A 17,376-nucleotide genomic window follows, 5' to 3' on the forward strand; every position below is an offset into this window, starting at 1 on the left:
ATATAAGTCAGTAGCCGGAAATCAAACGATTTTAGGTATTTTATTTCTTTTTTAAGGATTGGGTATTTATTTTCAATAAAACATGTATAAGATATTTTATGACATTTTTCAGACTAAGCCCACGAAGAAACATTTTCCTTTGAGCCATGGTATTTTCCTGAGAATAAAGCCCACGATACTCTGTGAGCCAAAAAAAACCGTTAAAGCAAACATGTTGAGAGTGGGATTTGAACCCACGCCCTTTCGGACCAGAACCTTAATCTGGCGCCTTAGACCAACTCGGCCATCTCAACTGTTGATAAGGGAGATGCCACATATTATCTTCTCTGTTAGTCTCTCACTAATTTGAAGACCATCCGTGACAGAAATTACTCCATTGGTGTCCCTACATAATGAAAAGATACCTTGGTTTAATGGTATGCGATAAATAGTTGGTAGATAGATAGAAAACATTTATGGTGAAGACAAGATCCTTTTGCCAACATTGATCAAGGAAATCTCAGAGAAAAAGCATAATGCTATTTATAAGAAAGAGCACCAGCTATTGTTGTTCCGGCCAACGGGTGGACTAGGGTTTTTTCCTAGATCGTGACTTAGAGGCAGAGCATTCAAAAGTGTAATATGTCATCTTAGCCCTAGGGTTTTGGGTTTTATACTTTTCTGTTCATGGGCTTCGTGGGCCCCGAGATTATTGGGATTCTCCTTAACCGTTCTTATCTCGAGGCCGTGGGGTAAGTGGTGGTTAGTCAAGTCGGGATTTTACCGACAAGGCCCGTACTAAGGGACCTGTCGGGAGAAAGACGAGTGGGGGGGTCCAGTCGGCATTTTACCGGGAAGGTACACTTGCCTTCCGACCCTGAGCCGATAAGGCGAGAGGGCTTGTGGTCTGGGAAACCAGTCGGATATTAGACGAGTGGGGGGGGGGGGTCCAGTCGGCATTTCACCGGGAAGGTACAATTGTATTACTTAACTTGGGATTAATAGTGTTTTTGGTCCTGAAAAATGTATAAATTTTAATTTTTCACTCAACTTTTGGGTATTTTAAAAAATACAGGGACTAGATAAAATATTTTAGGAATCAGATACTAAAATCTTTTGTTTTTCAGAAAGAAAAAAACATTGTTAACCTTATGAACCAGTGAACTTAGGGTATATAGCGTGCAATAGCTAGGAATACCAGTATACCGCAATAAGAAAGTGAAAGAGTCAACCTTTTACTTTTTTTTAAAGAATCGTTTATTCAAAAATATTCAACGACACTTGCAATAACACAAAATGTTAAAAAGAGAGCATCATAGGGTAAGAGAGGTGCATAATATATAAATAAATAAAAAATCAGATACACACACTTGGAGACCAATGCTTGATGGCTTATGTAAGCGTCTATCCTCTTGGAAGCATAGACATTTGTCCATTGCGGGGAGGGTAACCTTAATTAATTCGGTTTTGAATGCAATGCCCATCCATTTTCTCATATTTTAAAGCATCGAACTCAATGATTAAGGAAATTGTGGACATCTAACGTGATTTCTTGTGGAGAGGTGTCAAGGATGGCTCAAAGATTCCTTGGATAAAATGGAAAACGGTGTGTAAGTCAAAGGATGAGGGTGGACTAGGAATCAAAGATGTCAGATTGTTCAATTGGGCACTACTAGGGAAAAATGGGTGTGGAGATGTATGTTCTCTCCAGGTATGATGTGGGCTAAAGTTCTTCATGGTAGGTATGGGCGCATTGAGTCCTTTTCTAAGTGGTCAAATGTGGATAGGAGGGCTTCTTGGTGATGGAAGGATATAGTGTGGGTGCTACAACAAGAAATTTTTTGGTTGAATGAAAAGATTGAACGTGTATTGTTGATGGCACTATGACCTGATCTTGGGAGGATAAGTGGATAGGTGGTTTGCGCTTGTTGGATGTCTTTCCTCGTTTGTACTCCTTTACCTTTGATCCGTTGTCAATGGTGGGGCATAATGGAACTTGGGAGGGATCTAGGTGGGTGTGGCAGGTTAATTGGAGAAGAGAACCTTTTGTCCATGAAGTAAAGAGTGTGAATACCTTGTTGGAAATGTTTCAAGGTCTGCAAATTTTCTCTTCTAAGCAAGATCATTGGAGATGGATTTGTGATAAGGATGGTGTATTCTCAGTGAAAAGTGCGTACCTTTGGCTGCAGCGCTCGCTGAGTGGAGAACTTAGATATTCCTCAGATTTTCATCTAGTCATAAAAAGTGTTTGGAAATGTAAGGCTCCAATCAAGTGTTTGGTGTTCTATTAACAGGTGTTCATAAATACATTCCCGTGCAAATCATTGTTACAAGTACATGGTGTGGAGTTGGATAACAATTTATGTTCTCTTTGCTCTCTGTTTGTTGAAGACCCTCTTCATCTCTTTCTAATGTGCCCAATGGCTTTTAATACTTGGTTAGTTGTTGCTAATTGGTTGGAAGTTGCGGTGGTCCTTCCAAATTCTTTAATTTCTCTCTATCTATATTGGACGAATCTTGGTATATATAAAAAACGCTCTCAGTGTTTTCAGGTAGTTTGAGTTTCTGTAATCTGGTCACTATAGCTTCATTGAAATATTATTATCTTTCAGCAAGGTGTTACGGATTGCAAGGAAGTGTTGGACAGCATTAAACTGCGTTCATGGAAGTAAATTACTAGTTCTGTCCCCGATTGTTCTTTTAGTTACATTATTTGGTATTATAACCCGAGTTTATGTATCTCATAATTTTGCTTTAGTTTTGAATTCTATTGTAACGGGTTGGAGTACCCCTTGTACTCTCAATAATTTAAATCTTTTTTGCTTATAAAAAAAAACATGCTCAAAACTAAATAAATTAACAATCCTGAAATTACGAATATAAAAAACATGATATTTATACAAAAACAAATACTCTGACAGAGACATGAGTATTACTAGATTCGGCTTTTCAGAACAATGGAAAGATCAATTTGGGCTTATTTCTCGCTGAAGAGGACAGCGACATACTTTATCTCTGGGCCCAATATATGAATACTAGATGCCAACGATTAGCAAACAAAAAAGCCCAATATACGAATACGACGTTTCAACTTCAACTTTAAGGCTCCGCCCCCACCACCTTAAAAGTTAAAACTACACTTTAAATAAGTAAAAGTTTATGTCAATTTTTTGTTTTGGTGAATATATCACATGATTTTCAATAAACTTACGCACAAACAAACCCCATATAAGTGAGCAAAATATACGAAACAAACGGAATATAAATAAGCTGTACCATACTTTAAAAAATATTGTGAGCGGAAGCTTAAATTCTTAAAATTTTATTGAGCAAGAAAATCAGCTAAAAGTATATTCATCCTAAAAAAAAGTATCATTCAAAATACAGAGAGATTTTTTTATAAGAATTGAAATTATAATAATTTATTGGGGGAAAAAAGTTGTGTGAATAGGAAGAGTGCAAGTCCTCCTAATGCACTTAAAGTGAAAAAGAAAAAAAGTGTGTGAAAGGGTGCTTTGCTTTGATATTGCTTTTATCTTAGAGTCCTGAAGATGCCTTTTGCGTCCTAGATTCAGACTTTCGGAGCATTGGACACACCTAAGTAAGGCAAAGAAATGAGGGCAAAAACATCACCTATAGAAGTAAGATAGTTAAGTTTCTTGAATATATTGATTAAAATTAATTAAAAAAATATGATTAAGGTAAATAAAAGCAACTCATTAATTTGTCGTTTTAAATAAATAAACAGCACTACAAGGGCCACGAAATCATGTCAAATTGCAAAAACATATGTACTCGGGGGTTTATTGATTTGAAATGCTGGGTTTATGAAGAAAGATGCAGTACAAGCCCCACAATCCCAACCAGTTGATCCAAGGTTCACTCTTGAGAGGACAACCCCACCTAATGACTCTCCTCCACATGTTCTTTTTTTCTTTATAATAAAGAGGTTTTAAGGTCTCTAACAATCAAGAATTTATATATACTAAAAGTAAGGCATCAAATCAATCAACACAAAACACCTAAAATATGGAAATGAAACGTATGGTGTTAGATTAAATTTATGATACTAGCATATTATATATGGTTCAAGCATAAGTTTTAGGTAGTTAAGATCATACTGGATGGACCCAACATCATGGTTTACTTTTGATCCAACCAGAGACATGAATTATATGAGATGCTTGTAAATTGATCCGTACACCACTTGTTCCACTCGCAATTAAATGAGAATCAGTACATGTTTCGATTGTAATCGATAGTATTTCGTAAAGACAAAAAAAACCTAATAATATGTACAGTATTTTAAACTCAGCACAGTTGTCGTCACTGTAACTTTCATAAATAATTGAAAAAAAAGTGACTAATAGTTACTTTTCTGATTCATATAAGAAATGTGTGGAAGAGAATTTAAACACGCACTGAAAAGCAAGCCTTTAACCCTGTGAATGAGATTCTTGGTAAAAAAACGTGCACCAAATTTCCACTCTTATAGTGTGCTTTGGTTTGGTAGTAAAATTTATAATGAGTACAAAATTATGATGAGTTCATTCAAAAGTAATTATTTTTATTGTTTTTAAAAAACCATGGTAAGTTTATCTAAACAAATGCTTTAAATTTTTATCTTTCCTACATTAAAAAATTAATAAAGAAATATTTGAATATTTTGACCCTTGAATGCAGGATCCTGCAATTACCGCAGGAATCCAGATCCTCGTTCGTCTCATTTTAGTTTTACCAAATTTTAGTTCAGAAGTTGAAAATAGAACATGGAATTTGGATCCTCTCATGCAATTTTCTCTCTCCAGCCTCTTTCATGTAATATTAATAACCATTAAATATATCTAATGGCCTAAATTTAATCTTATAATTAACGTAACTTCTTAAATGATTAAATTTGAGCTATTAAATATATCTCATGACTATTAATATTGTAGGAGAAAGGTTAGAGAAAGAAAATTGCATGATGATCCAAATTGCAGAACATGCTGCCCTATCTATTTCATCAGTTAATGCAAGTGCAAGCTCACCCTGGGAATATATAAGAAGAAAACAAAACCTTACACCTTTTTATCAGAAAGAAAAAAAACATTTTATATGCTTTTACTTTTATTTAGTGGTGGTAACAGGTGATATTCTTCCCCCACCTTGGAGAATCAAATATCATTATTCGAAATCATAAAATTACAAGAATTTTCTCTATAATGAAATAAACGAATCATTTTAAGAGGATCTACCTGTATTAAATTTCTGGGCCAGTGGACAAGGTTGGTATGTTTCTTGCACCCATGAGGCATGACATGCCACATGATATCCTGAAAAATTGCAGACTGGTGAGTCAACATGACTTGTCCATTATATCTAGCAAAGATCATTTCATTACCAACCATAAACTGTTTCAGCCATGTCATTCCCATTTTCCAATAAAATACTGCATTAATCCTTTTCATTTTCTCTCTACAAAATAAATGTTTAAGGATACAATAGAAGGATAAAATATTTAATACTTTATTAATATTCTAAAATAATAACTAAAATGAGATAACAATTATTTTTTACTAAAAATTAAGTCAAATAAAATGAAATAGAGACTAACAATTTTCTTGTCCTTCTCAGAAGATGTTGGAATGCGATCCATCCACCTTTGTTTTTCCTAGAAAGAAGAAAGAGGCATCATATCATGGTTGCAATCATGCATGCTAAACGTCTTTAGAATAATCCAACTCAATTCTCTAGGGAACCACTCTACATAATTAAAAAACATGCTCGTGCCGAATCCCAATCCGACACTGCCTTTTCCTTTATATTCTTTAAGTTTCTAGCTAGAGACAGCAAGATGCAAATCCTCCAAAAGAGAAGCACAATCTTGGCCTCAGTCTAGCTTTTAATTAATTACAAAGAAAGGACAAATCACAAATTACACCCTCAAACTTGGAATTCCTAAGTGGAATAACAATCAGCTTCACCATTTTCCATTACACAATATTGCACTTGGCAAGAAACCGAATCTTCCATATTGTAGAGGTACATAGTTATTGATGAAGCACTATCATGATTATAAAAAATCAGCATTACATTGAAGCTTCATAAGCTTGCCAAGTATACTATTATCACATTCATTAACTTGCACATCACATGGCAAATTAGAGTTAAATTAAACTATAGTTTAGCTCAAAAGAAGCGTGCATAAATTATCAGAGTCGTGGAGGAAGCAGAAACAAATGAAAAAACATTTGACACAATAATAGTACTGCCAAAGATGATAAGAATATAGTCCATGGTGGCTCTATGATGGGTGGTTTTGCCACTGACATCGTTCTGATCACAAGTGGGGAAGCAACTGCAGACATTATTATAATAGTGTTTGGGAAATCTAGGGCTTAGGATGTTGTTTTTCATGGCTTAATTAATTAGAAAGGCAGCATATAAAGTGTGCCAGATGTTGAATGTCAGGGGTAAACGTGAGGTTGGACAACAGCTGTCAGTGTGTCCTAAAGGTTGACTTGTTAACACTGTCAAACCACTACTACATTGATCCTTTTATGAATGCTTTTTGCACTGTGCTTGGACCACTATGGCAGACAATGACTAAAGCTCTTCCACATACATCATAATAAATAGTGGTTTGGTCCGGTCTCATCACATTAGCATGGAGAGTAGTATAATAATAGGATACCAACAATGCTACTTGGAATGGAATGGGATTCAGTTTTCTTAAATAGTGTCATATTTAAATTTTATAAATAAAAAAATGTGATAGAAAGAAAACATTCTACTAAAAGTGATCTGTTAATTAAATTTCTTAGAAATTATTAAGTAAAGTCGATAAAAATATATATAATAATGGATGGTGAGTGGGACCAGTTTATGAGGTATTGTGCAATTGTAATGGAGCGGCCTTCTTTTGGAACCTTCATGTGACTACATGGCTTGCATGTATGTATTTATATCTATTTTCAGCAGCTTGTTGGAGCCAACACACAACTATCCCCTCTTTATAGTTTGCATCTCTCAACACCCTTTTCTCTCTCGTTCAATTACACAAACATGAAGCCGAGTCTTCACCTTGGAGCTCTCTTATTGTTCCTTTTCTTCCTAGTTTCCTCGTCAAAACTATCTGCTAGGCCACTCATCATGGAACAAGGTACGAACTTGTTCGTTAACTCTTTAACTTTAAGGGACTCTCCATGGAGTGTGTTTTACTAAGTGGAATTTGGTTTTCTGTAGGGAGAAACAGATTGAAGGTGAATGAAGTCTTAGGGGAGGACTTTGTTTTGGAGTTGGAAGGAGGACAATCTTTGAAGGTAGAAACTAGGAGCCTTTTTTATTTCACTAAAGTGTTATTTGCTTGTTTTACTTTATATTATATCTTACAATTATGTATGTTCTGGAATCTAGCAACTGATGGGGGTGGAGGACTGCAATAGTGGAGATGAAGAATGTTTGCAGAGAAGAATGACTTTAGAAGCTCACCTAGACTACATCTACACCCAGCACCATAAGCCTTGAAATCAGAAATCTTTCATTTTATACTTTATCTTCTTAATTTAGCTTTCAGATAATATTAAGCTAGGATGTCTCCTACTGTTTTTATTTTCACTACAACACTTGGGGCTTTTGCACGAGTCTTGTTAAAGTGGTATTAAGGTATCATCTGTTTGGTGTAAAGCAAGTGCTGAACATATATATAACAGAAGCTTGTTACTTCTATTAGCCATGTTCTGCTATGTGTGACAAGTTTGTTCAACTCTCCTACAATTATACATGCATTCTGTGAGTCTCAAACCTTAGGAATTAAGAAATCTGTTGTTTCAAGATTCTTATATCATCTTGTTGCATATCAAACATTCTTGTCATTGAAGCATCAATTATTCCAATGTAGCCACGTAAGCAGATCAGGAGGAAAACTAAAAGACTATAGAAGACGATATGTGTATGACATAAATTTTCTGGCTCTTGGTCTCACTTTTATATGTGCATAACTTGTTACATGTTGATTCAGTAAATTCAAGCAGCAACATAAGCTAATCTGTTAAATGAAAGCAGAAAAGATAAAGTGCACAGGCTCAAGCTTAATTCTATTGATTATAATGTTGGTTTTCGTAGGCCAACACGGGTGTAAAACAGTTGTAAAAGCAGATAAAAACATAAAATTACCAAGTGAAATGACTATTGTTGATTCAGTAAATTCATACCTTTTTAATCCTATTTTTCTCTCGTCCTATATCTCTTTTATACTTGTATGAATTGTTGTGTGATTTTGTTTTATAACTATATTTAGTTTAATATTTTTTGGGTTAAACACTTAGACAATACAATGATTATTATTGCAAGGAATCAATTATACTGTGGACAAAAGTATTGTCACGTTGTGGCAAGCATCTGCCACCTTAGTTCTCACTTTCTAACAAAAAAAAAAAAACTGACGGAAAATAGTCACTGCAGTCACAACTCACTAGTACATGATTTACAAACTGAGTTATTTTCTTCTCAAATTATTTATAAGAATTGGGAATCTTTAGGAAGAGTAAGCAATATTTGACCACATATTATTTGAGTCTACGACTTTATTCCAAACATGGAAACCAACAAAGATGCACAAAGACCTGCTGCACATAACTGCTCTGTCACGGAAAACAAGACTACGCATCGTAAATTATTTATCCATTTTCATGTTTGCTGTGTCATGTACTGATCATTTATTTCTAAAACAGAAATTGTCTACACTCTGAATCTTTGTGAGGTACGATTTTATGTAAAATATGCATGCTGCGTGAGGTTATAACTTAGACCTTGTATCCATACAAAATGTTACTAGAATCAGTTTTACAAACCTTGCATCCAAACAAAATGTTATTTGTATCTAAGATCAATATATAACTGCTATATATTAGAATCAGTTTGTGGAGATCAGAGAGATTCTCATTGTGAAAAGTAAGAAATGAGTGAGAATTTTACTCTAACAATTCAAGTTTTTTTTTTGTTGTGTTTAGAGCTTTGTGCTTTTTATTAATGTGAGTAGAGATTATCTGCGTGTTTGGTTTCCATTTTGTAAATCAATTTTGTCTTCTCTCTCCACGTCGAACAGTAATTTTATGTGAAAGCTATTATTTGTTGCTTCTAATTGAACATGATTTTTCACGTTTGAACCCCAATGCAAACACGCACTATGTTGCTTCCCAGGGACGTAATTAAGTGAACTATGTAACTTTTGTATGTCCCTTTCTTTGGGCTTCAATTGTCTGCATTTGTTTTTCGCTTCTTTACATAATTTTAAGATTTTTTGTCGTCTACCATCATCATGCTGCAACTCCAAAAGATGAAGCACAAACACCTTGATGGTTTTTTTTTTTTTTTTTTAAGAGAAGTTATCAATTATTTTGTTTTTGGGTTTATATATAGAGTTGAACTTATATGCAAAAATTTAAATATTAATATATTATCCTTAAAACACAAAAGAAATGTTAAAATAATAAAAACAAAATTTTGATATTTTTAAATTAAAAATATTTAAGCATACATTTTTCCTTACTTTTATCTTTGGACATCTAATTTAAATTTAAGTCTAAAATCTGATATTTTTTTATTATTTGATGTTTGTTTTCTTTCATTTATTATGTTTATAATTTTTATGAATATATTCTTAGAGTCAAACCACCTTAGAGTGTGACTTGAGTTTTCCTTTTGGTGCTTTTATCTTTTTAGTCAATTTTAACTTGTTTATTCTTCGTAGACGTTGAACATTTGATAGATCTCAGAAGATAGTTTTTCATTTACGTTTCATACCTTCATTCTCCTCATAAATATCAAGCTTCTTCAAAGCACGTGTATAAATGTGCTCTTCATTTATATTTAATCCTTCATTTTTATCTTTATCTATAGTCAATTCCTCATCATCAAATCTAAAACAAAGTTCTCTGTCTTTCATACAAAACACATATTATATTTTAAAGATATTATCAATCACATTTATTATAAATAATACCCTTATTTATTATCTCTGGGATATTTTTGAAATAATTAAAAAAAGTTTTTTTAGTTAAAAAAAAAAATTGAAGAGTGGGGTGAGGAGTGAGGGTGGCATGGGTTGAATAAGTGAAACGACAGGAAAGATGGTCGTTGGGTGTAACCCTTTAAGTCTTTAACCCTCTTTCTCTTTTGTGTTCCCTCGTCGTTTGTAACGATAGATAGCACAGGAAGTAGCAGCAGCAGCAGCTACATTTGAGTTCACCTTATCCTCTCCCCAAACAATGTCCAACGACGAAGACACTCCCTCCGCCAATGCCTCCGACTCCGACTCCGACTCCGACTACGACTCCGACTTCGACGAGGCAGAGGACGAGGCATTCCGCCGCGCCTTCCGCGACCGCGACGCCGACGACGATGCCGACGACGCCGCCCCCCGCTACGGCGACCCCGACGCCAACCTGAGGGAATTCTCGGCGGCGCTGGAGAGCCCCGCGGTGAAGGAGATGCAGGAGGAGGACGACCCCTTAATCGTGGAAGAGGAAAACCCTTACGACTTCCCCTACGACCCCGAGGAATGGACCGAGCAGGACCTCAGGGAGCTTTGGGCCGACGGGCCCAAAGAAATTGGGGGCACGGGCTGGGACCCCGTTTGGGCCTCCGAGGAGGAGTGGCGCTACGTGCTCGACGAGATTGCGGACGGAGAAGAGCCTCCCATTGCTCCCTTTTATCTCCCTTACCGGAAGCACTACCCTGCTATTCCTGACAACCATTACGACATTGCCAATCCCAAGGCTGTCATTGAAGAGTTGGATAGGATTGAGGAGTTTCTCAAGTGGGTCAGCTACGTTTTCGAAGATGGCAGCACGTCTGTATACTAACTTATCTCTACCTACCGTCGTTCCTTTTGTTTCTTCTTCTCTGTGCCACATTCTTGTTGTTTTGCAGGTATGAAGGGACTATTTGGGATGACTATGCTCATGGAAAAGGTGTTTATGTTTCGGATGATGGACTCGTCAGGTTTGTATTTCCTCCATTGTCGAATTGTGCTGTTGGTTTTTTCCTTCTAGCTAGTGGTAGTGAGCGTGCCCAAGGCCAAGGTTTTAAGTTTTGGTTGTGGAGACTCCCCACAAACTTTGACGATGCGGGAGAAGCTATGGATGTAGACGAGCTTTTAAGACCTTGCTGGTGTCAAAGTTAAACGACATAGAATGAGATACAGAAACTGTTTGGATAACCTAAATATTTTTAGGAGGAAAAAAAAAGGGAAAATTGAAATAAATTTTTCATAAGTTAAAATTAGTTTATGTACAAGTTAAAAATAAGATTTTGGAGAAGCTAATAAAAGAAAGTTTCTACAAATCTACAAATTGGTTTATGCATATACTAATTTTAACTTATGATGAAGCTTATTTCATTTTTTTTTTCTTCTAGAAGTGTTTTTGGAGAAATTTTTTCAATCAGACCTGAATTGATTCAAGTAATTAGCACTCAGTAGTTAAAGGCGCAATGTATTTGGAAAGAGGGGGTGTGAGGGGAGGAATTTGTGTAGTTTTTTTTTTTTTTTTTGTGTCTGCTGTTGGTCTGATGACATGAAGATATTTGTAACCTAAATCGTATTGATGATAAGAGTTGTTGACGTTAAGCACAGGAGAGCAGGACTAACAAACTGATTAGTCTAGTCATTGCCCTTCTTTTATTTATTAAATTTGTAAGCATATGCTGTCTGCTGTGCCTTGTCATGTGAGAATGTTGTGGGCTTGGAGCATGAGCAGATCAGTGACCCACCCGCACGGGCTTTAGAAATTTATAGCATGTGACAATTGAAGTGGTTTTGATATTATCTCGAAGAATTAACTATCCTACTTTGACAGACTTGGAGAAGGGGAGAAAAAGTGTTGGAATTGACAATGACATTAACTTTATCAGTTGGTCATGTTTTCTGGGGTTCTGTTGTGGTCTATGACACTCTGTTAGCTAATTATTTCACCTAGTGTCCGCATTTACTCGTCTTCTCCCATCAGATGTATCAGCCCCTCATTTCTTGACATGTCAATCTTCATACAATGCTTTTTTTCAATGTCACTGATATTCTGCAATGTATTATCTTTTCATAGGTATGAAGGTGAATGGTTTCAAAATGACGTAGAGGGTCATGGTGTAGTTGAAGTTGATATACCTGTTATAGAACCTGCTCCTGGGTCCAAGTATGTACTTTATTTGAATTGCCCCCTTACGTGTGAATGAAGTCTTTGATTGTGGCACGATTTGAATACACATTCAATTTCATGAAAACAAACTTGTGCTGCTTTTTGTCCATGTGCTTAGGCTTGAAGCAAAGATGCGAGCTCAAGGAAAGATAATAGCAAGGGATTTTTATTCCCCAGAAGACAGAGAATGGCTTGAGAAGGATATCGAAGATATGTATTATCTTGCAGATGGGAGCTATGAAATTCCCTTTTATGAGAATGAGGAATGGGTTAAGCAATTTGGAAGAAAGCCGTAAGTTTAATTATCTATTTCTATTTTGCCTTTTCCAGTTAGAATCGCTTTATTCTCTTTGAGATAGGTAAGACTTTGCAACACTTCTCTCTAGACATCACACTTTTGTGCATCGTCTTTTTATATCTCTCCGTACATTATTACTGGTATTGAAAAAGGCTTTATACTTTTATGCCCAGGGAGAAAGGTCGCTATCGTTATGCCGGTCAGTGGAAGCATGGGAGGATGCATGGATGTGGTGTATATGAAGTTAATGAGCGTGTCATATATGTATGTACATGGATTAGACAAAATTTATGTTTCAACTTCTTAACTACAATCAACCTTTTTCATGCCAATTTTTATTAAAATGGGGAGATGAAGCTAGAATATGAAGATGAAAAATAATTGCACAAATAAAGTATGTTTTGCTTTAGCTTCCTGGAGAGTGTCCTATACTCCTTGTGCTTATTAGGACCTTTATTTTTTACACAACATACAGCAATTTTAAGTTTATGGTGTACTATCTGCATAATGGATTATAGCATTTCCATCACACTTGAACCATGTAAAAAACCTATTTTCTTTCCTGGTTACATATCCTGTGTGCATGCAGGGCAGATTTTATTTTGGAGAATTATTGGATGACCTTGAGGGATGTGATGATGAAATTTCAGCGGTATTAAAATGCTCTTTTTATAAGTTTTTCATCTCTGTATAATAATAAAAAATGATAATCTAAGAGCTGTGTCAATGTCTTATTCTTTCTGATATTCTGTCAATTTCAGATGCATGCCGGTATAGCAGAAGTTGCTGCTGCAAAGGCTCGCATGTTTATTAACAAGCCAGATGGAAGTATGATGTTTGACCTATTTGAAATTTTATCTCTGAAAACATTATATTCATGTTTTTATTTTGGGTGGAGGGGTGGTCTCCGACTTTAGGTTTGGCCATTTCTTTGGATGCTAGATCCATTGATTAGTGCATGTGTTATGGGTTTAGGTATAAAGTTTTGTGTTCTGCTACCTTCTTCCTCCTACATCTCCTCACCATTTAGCATATGTTTGGTTGAGATTATTTTTTGAGAAAATAATTTTTATTTTTCAAACTCTCTACAAGCTGGGAAAAATAGGTGCTTATTTATCTAAAATAATTTAATACTCCCCCCCGCCAGGAAAAAATTTGTGTGGTTTAAGTCATAATAAATATTAATGACCAATGATAACTTCACACTAAAAATATGTACATTGTTGGATTCACCTTTTTGTCTCTAGACAGTTGTCTCATCTAGTAAAGATAGTTAAGCATGCATGTTGAGTGTTGACTCTTGGCGTACTAGTACAGTCTTTCTGCTTTTATTGTATAGGTGTAAAATTATATATTTGGAATGGAAATGTTTCCCCACCTTGCCCGATTGGCGCCGTGCTGTTTTTATTTTGTTTATCATTATTCATTTGATATTATTTAACACTTTGTTTGTCAGTGGTTAGAGAACAGAGAGGCCCATATACTGATCCACAGCATCCATACTTTTATGAAGAAGAGGATGTGTGGATGGCACCTGGCTTCATTAACCAGTTTTATGAAGTGAGGCTTACTGGCAATCTTTTATCCTAACACAGTGCTTATTGTCATCTTATGCATGGAAATTGAAACATGGGTATGATTCTACTGCAGGTCCCTGATTACTGGAAAATATATGTGCATGAAGTAGATCAAGAAAGAGAAATGTGGTTAAACTCTTTTTACAAAGCTCCTCTTAGGTTACCCATGCCAGCAGAGCTTGAGTACTGGTGGTCAAAAGGTATTTGTTCTTTCTATTTATCTGTATGAACAAGTCCATAGTTGGCATGACTTTTATAGTCCTCTCCTGTCTGGCAATGAAATAAAGAGTTCTGAATTAATTCTTCCTCCAAATCCTTGGTCAGAGGAGAATCACGAGATTCCCGAATTTGTCCTTATTAACAAGGAACCGGAGCCTGATCCTGAAGATCCTTCAAAGCTTATATGTACCGAGGATCCTCTCATCCTCCATACACCAACTGGAAATATTATCAATTATGTTGAAGATGAGAAATATGGAATACGTTTATTCTGGCAGCCACCTCTGGGAAAGGGCGAGGATGTGGATCCTGAAAAGGCTGTATTCCTGCCCCTTGGTTATGATGAGTTTTTTGGAAGAGAAACAGTGGAAGAAAAACAGAGCATATGGTTGCGTATTATACTTGGAATTGAAAATGCATGTAAGCCATGGATTGATAAACTAGATAAATGGATTGAGGAACAGAAGAAAATTAAGGAAGAGGAAAAGAAAGCAATTGAGGAAGAACTTGAACTGATAGATGCTGAAATTGATCTAGAAGACGCCATTAAGGATATGGAAGAGTTATTGCGTGAAAGAGAGAAAGAAGAGGAAAAGAAAGCAAAAATGGGTTTGCTTGATGAAGACGACGATGATGGTGATGATGATGATGGTGATGATTTGACTTCTGTAACCAACCAAGATGAAAAAGCTCCTGCAAAGGTGGAAGAAAAAGCTACCGCAAAGGTGGAAGAGAAAGCTCCTACAGAGGTGGAAGAGGAAGCTCCTGCAGAGGTGGAAGACGAAGATGATGAGGATGGAGATGATGAAGACGAAGACGAGGATAATAGTGCACAATCAAGTTTTGGGTCTGTTGAGCAGGGACGGACAGCAGATCAGCAGAAGGGAAAACCTGGGAAGTCGCCATTTTCTACATCTTCACTTGCATTTGCTTCTAGCAGCCTTATCTCTGCTGTGAGTTATGATTCCTCAGTTTCATTTGATGCAAGTTTTTATATATGCCTGTCTTATATTTTGAAACCGATTCTGGTAGTCAAGTTATATGCTTTCTTGTGTATTCCAGGCCCCATTGAGATATCAAGGAATTGTACTGTTCATCTTAATATCAAATTATAATTTTCTCCTTTTCAACACCATTAAGCAACTTTAATGGTGTTTTAAGACAGTTTTTATGCATTGATTCTTGTACTATTCTTTGATTGAACTATTTAACAAGTTAGCTGATAGTATATTTGACTTGTCTATTCTCAGATGCCCTTACAGATGTACATTTCAATGAGTTCATTTGGCCTTCACTAGGAAGGCTTGTACGCTTTTTTTTTTTCTTTTTTTTTTCATGTGTTGGAAACTACCAAAGTATTGAATCTGGCGACCTTACTCTTGTAAATATTTCTCATAATTTTACAGTTGTGAATAACCAGGTAAAGTATGATAAAGAATATTGGGATAACACTGATCTCCCTTGAGATTAGCAGTAATTACAGATAGACATTGCTTGATTTGGAAATTTCTCCTACATTCCTCAGTATGTCTTATTCTTATGCATTAACGCCCTTTATTTTTTTAAAATTACTTGTTCTTCCCTTATTTTAATGTACGAAGCATGCAAATAGTACCCTTAAAAATAACAAAGCAAGGGATGTGCAAGAGAGGTAGTGAAATTTCTGAAACAAACAGGGTTTAGATGTACTTATTGCAAACTTTAGAGGAGCTCTGTGAAATTATCCCATGAATATTTATGAGTCACATTGTTGAAATACAACCATGAAGTCTTTTGTAAATCAATTTCAGGGGTCATGTATAAGGCTCTGAAAAGCTTCTAAATGTTATGTGATGAAGTTTAAATTAGGGCGGTGCTTCTCTATCTCTTGCTCACAAATCATGAATTTGCTAGTGGTTGTGTATGTGCCAGTGTGCTTGCATCACATTGTTATCTTAATTCCACTTCATTTCAATGTGTAGAATAGAAACTGTTTGCTTTACAAGTTTGGATTGAAGACAGGCAAGTTCATGAACATTTTTCTTTGTCGATTGGCTTATCAGGTTCCATCCAAGCTGCAACAATCTTTTTCATTCTGGAACAAGGGGAGATCAAAACCGGCGTCAGTTCCTTCACCATGCATTGATCACTACAGTAATGTGAAGACAGTTGATTCAATCAGTTTCCCCCTTGTGATCGGTCAAAAGGGTAGCTTGAAGGCTGTGGGCAAAACATATGGGAAAGTCAAGGCAAGAAGCTCTTTAGGTGGGAGATTTCTTGCAGTGCGCTTATTGTCTAAGACTCGATCACACTTATTGGCTTCTGCAAATTACAGAAGCAACTTAAAGGAACCAAGAGTGAGTAGTGACATGTGGTTGCATGCAGCACCAGAAAGGGATTTAGACAGTATACTGTCTTTGCATTCATCATTGTATAATTTTGAACAACATAGAGAGAGTGTTTGATGATCGTATCTATCCATTTTTTAACAAATAAGCGAGGTTCACTTGAAATACAAGTTTTGAAGGCCTTTTTGTTGTTTTGTTGCCATTCTGTACCAAAAAGGAGCACACTTAGGATTTTTGCTAGGGCAGAGACGTGGTGAAAACTGTTGCTGTATTTTACTATGTATGTCGTTCTAAATATGAAAAGCATCTACTGTTAGAATTGTTGAATGATGTTTACATTTTTGACGAATTCTAGGGTGCTCAATGGTTATAGGTGGGTTTACCGTGATCAAGTAATATACAGTGTTAGATTATTTTATACTGTCAGATCTAATTGTGTTCAATCTATAACCGATTTTTCCCTTTTCTTTTCTTATATTTCTTTCATCCTTTATGTTCTCTGTTCACATCCCATACCCATGAAGCATGCTTTTCACCATAAACAGCGACAACACAATCTCGGTCCGTAACATGGCTCTGTGCTGGCAATAAAAGGAGTTCTTGAAAATTAATGGTCTATAAAGATTGCTCTCATTTGTTTAAAATACAATTTTAAGAGTAGTCGGAAGGAGGATGTGCAGTCATCGGAGAGGCTACCCATTTGAGTGCTTTCCAACTATCTTGACATGCAACTAGAAGAGTGTTCTGGTTGCAAACGAGGGACACAGGAAGAAAAGGGTATGGAGGGTCGCGTGTGTGGG

General features: G+C 36.0%; 2 protein-coding genes and 1 non-coding gene across 3 annotated transcripts; 2 read left to right on the plus strand and 1 right to left on the minus strand.

The window, feature by feature from the left end:
- Positions 1–212: 212 nt before the first annotated feature.
- On the minus strand, positions 213–293 carry TRNAL-AAG (transfer RNA leucine (anticodon AAG)). Its single transcript has one exon. It is a non-coding gene; the product is annotated as a tRNA-Leu (tRNA).
- Positions 294–6,918: 6,625 nt separating this feature from the next.
- PSK3 (PHYTOSULFOKINE 3 PRECURSOR) lies at positions 6,919–7,689 on the plus strand. Its single transcript, XM_020375424.3, has 3 exons — positions 6,919–7,123; positions 7,207–7,283; positions 7,378–7,689. The coding sequence occupies exons 1-3, from the start codon at positions 7,027–7,029 to the stop codon at positions 7,486–7,488; spliced, it is 285 nt and encodes a 94-aa protein (XP_020231013.1). The 5' UTR covers positions 6,919–7,026; the 3' UTR covers positions 7,489–7,689.
- Positions 7,690–10,125: 2,436 nt separating this feature from the next.
- EMB1211 (MORN (Membrane Occupation and Recognition Nexus) repeat-containing protein) lies at positions 10,126–16,903 on the plus strand. The gene is made up of 11 exons (XM_020375381.3): positions 10,126–10,813; positions 10,894–10,965; positions 12,063–12,152; positions 12,274–12,447; positions 12,627–12,717; positions 13,043–13,105; positions 13,215–13,281; positions 13,910–14,013; positions 14,104–14,230; positions 14,355–15,202; positions 16,292–16,903. Exons 1-11 carry the CDS (start codon positions 10,230–10,232, stop codon positions 16,691–16,693), a joined length of 2,622 nt encoding a protein of 873 aa, XP_020230970.1. The 5' UTR covers positions 10,126–10,229; the 3' UTR covers positions 16,694–16,903.
- Positions 16,904–17,376: the final 473 nt, after the last annotated feature.

This window comes from Cajanus cajan, chromosome 10 (genome assembly GCF_000230855.2).
Source record: "Cajanus cajan strain Asha chromosome 10, NIPB_CcT2T_4, whole genome shotgun sequence".
In the NCBI taxonomy this organism is placed as follows: domain Eukaryota; kingdom Viridiplantae; phylum Streptophyta; class Magnoliopsida; order Fabales; family Fabaceae; genus Cajanus; species Cajanus cajan.

Coding starts and splice junctions, on each gene's coding strand:
- PSK3 (XM_020375424.3), top strand. CDS start 7,027: ATGAAGCCGAGTCTTCACCTTGGAGCTCTCTTATTGTTCCTTTTCTTC. Junction 7,124..7,206: donor GCCACTCATCATGGAACAAG/GTACGAACTTGT, acceptor GGTTTTCTGTAG/GGAGAAACAGATTGAAGGTG. Junction 7,284..7,377: donor AAGGAGGACAATCTTTGAAG/GTAGAAACTAGG, acceptor TCTGGAATCTAG/CAACTGATGGGGGTGGAGGA.
- EMB1211 (XM_020375381.3), top strand. CDS start 10,230: ATGTCCAACGACGAAGACACTCCCTCCGCCAATGCCTCCGACTCCGAC. Junction 12,448..12,626: donor AAGCAATTTGGAAGAAAGCC/GTAAGTTTAATT, acceptor TTTTATGCCCAG/GGAGAAAGGTCGCTATCGTT. Junction 14,231..14,354: donor TGAGTACTGGTGGTCAAAAG/GTATTTGTTCTT, acceptor ATCCTTGGTCAG/AGGAGAATCACGAGATTCCC.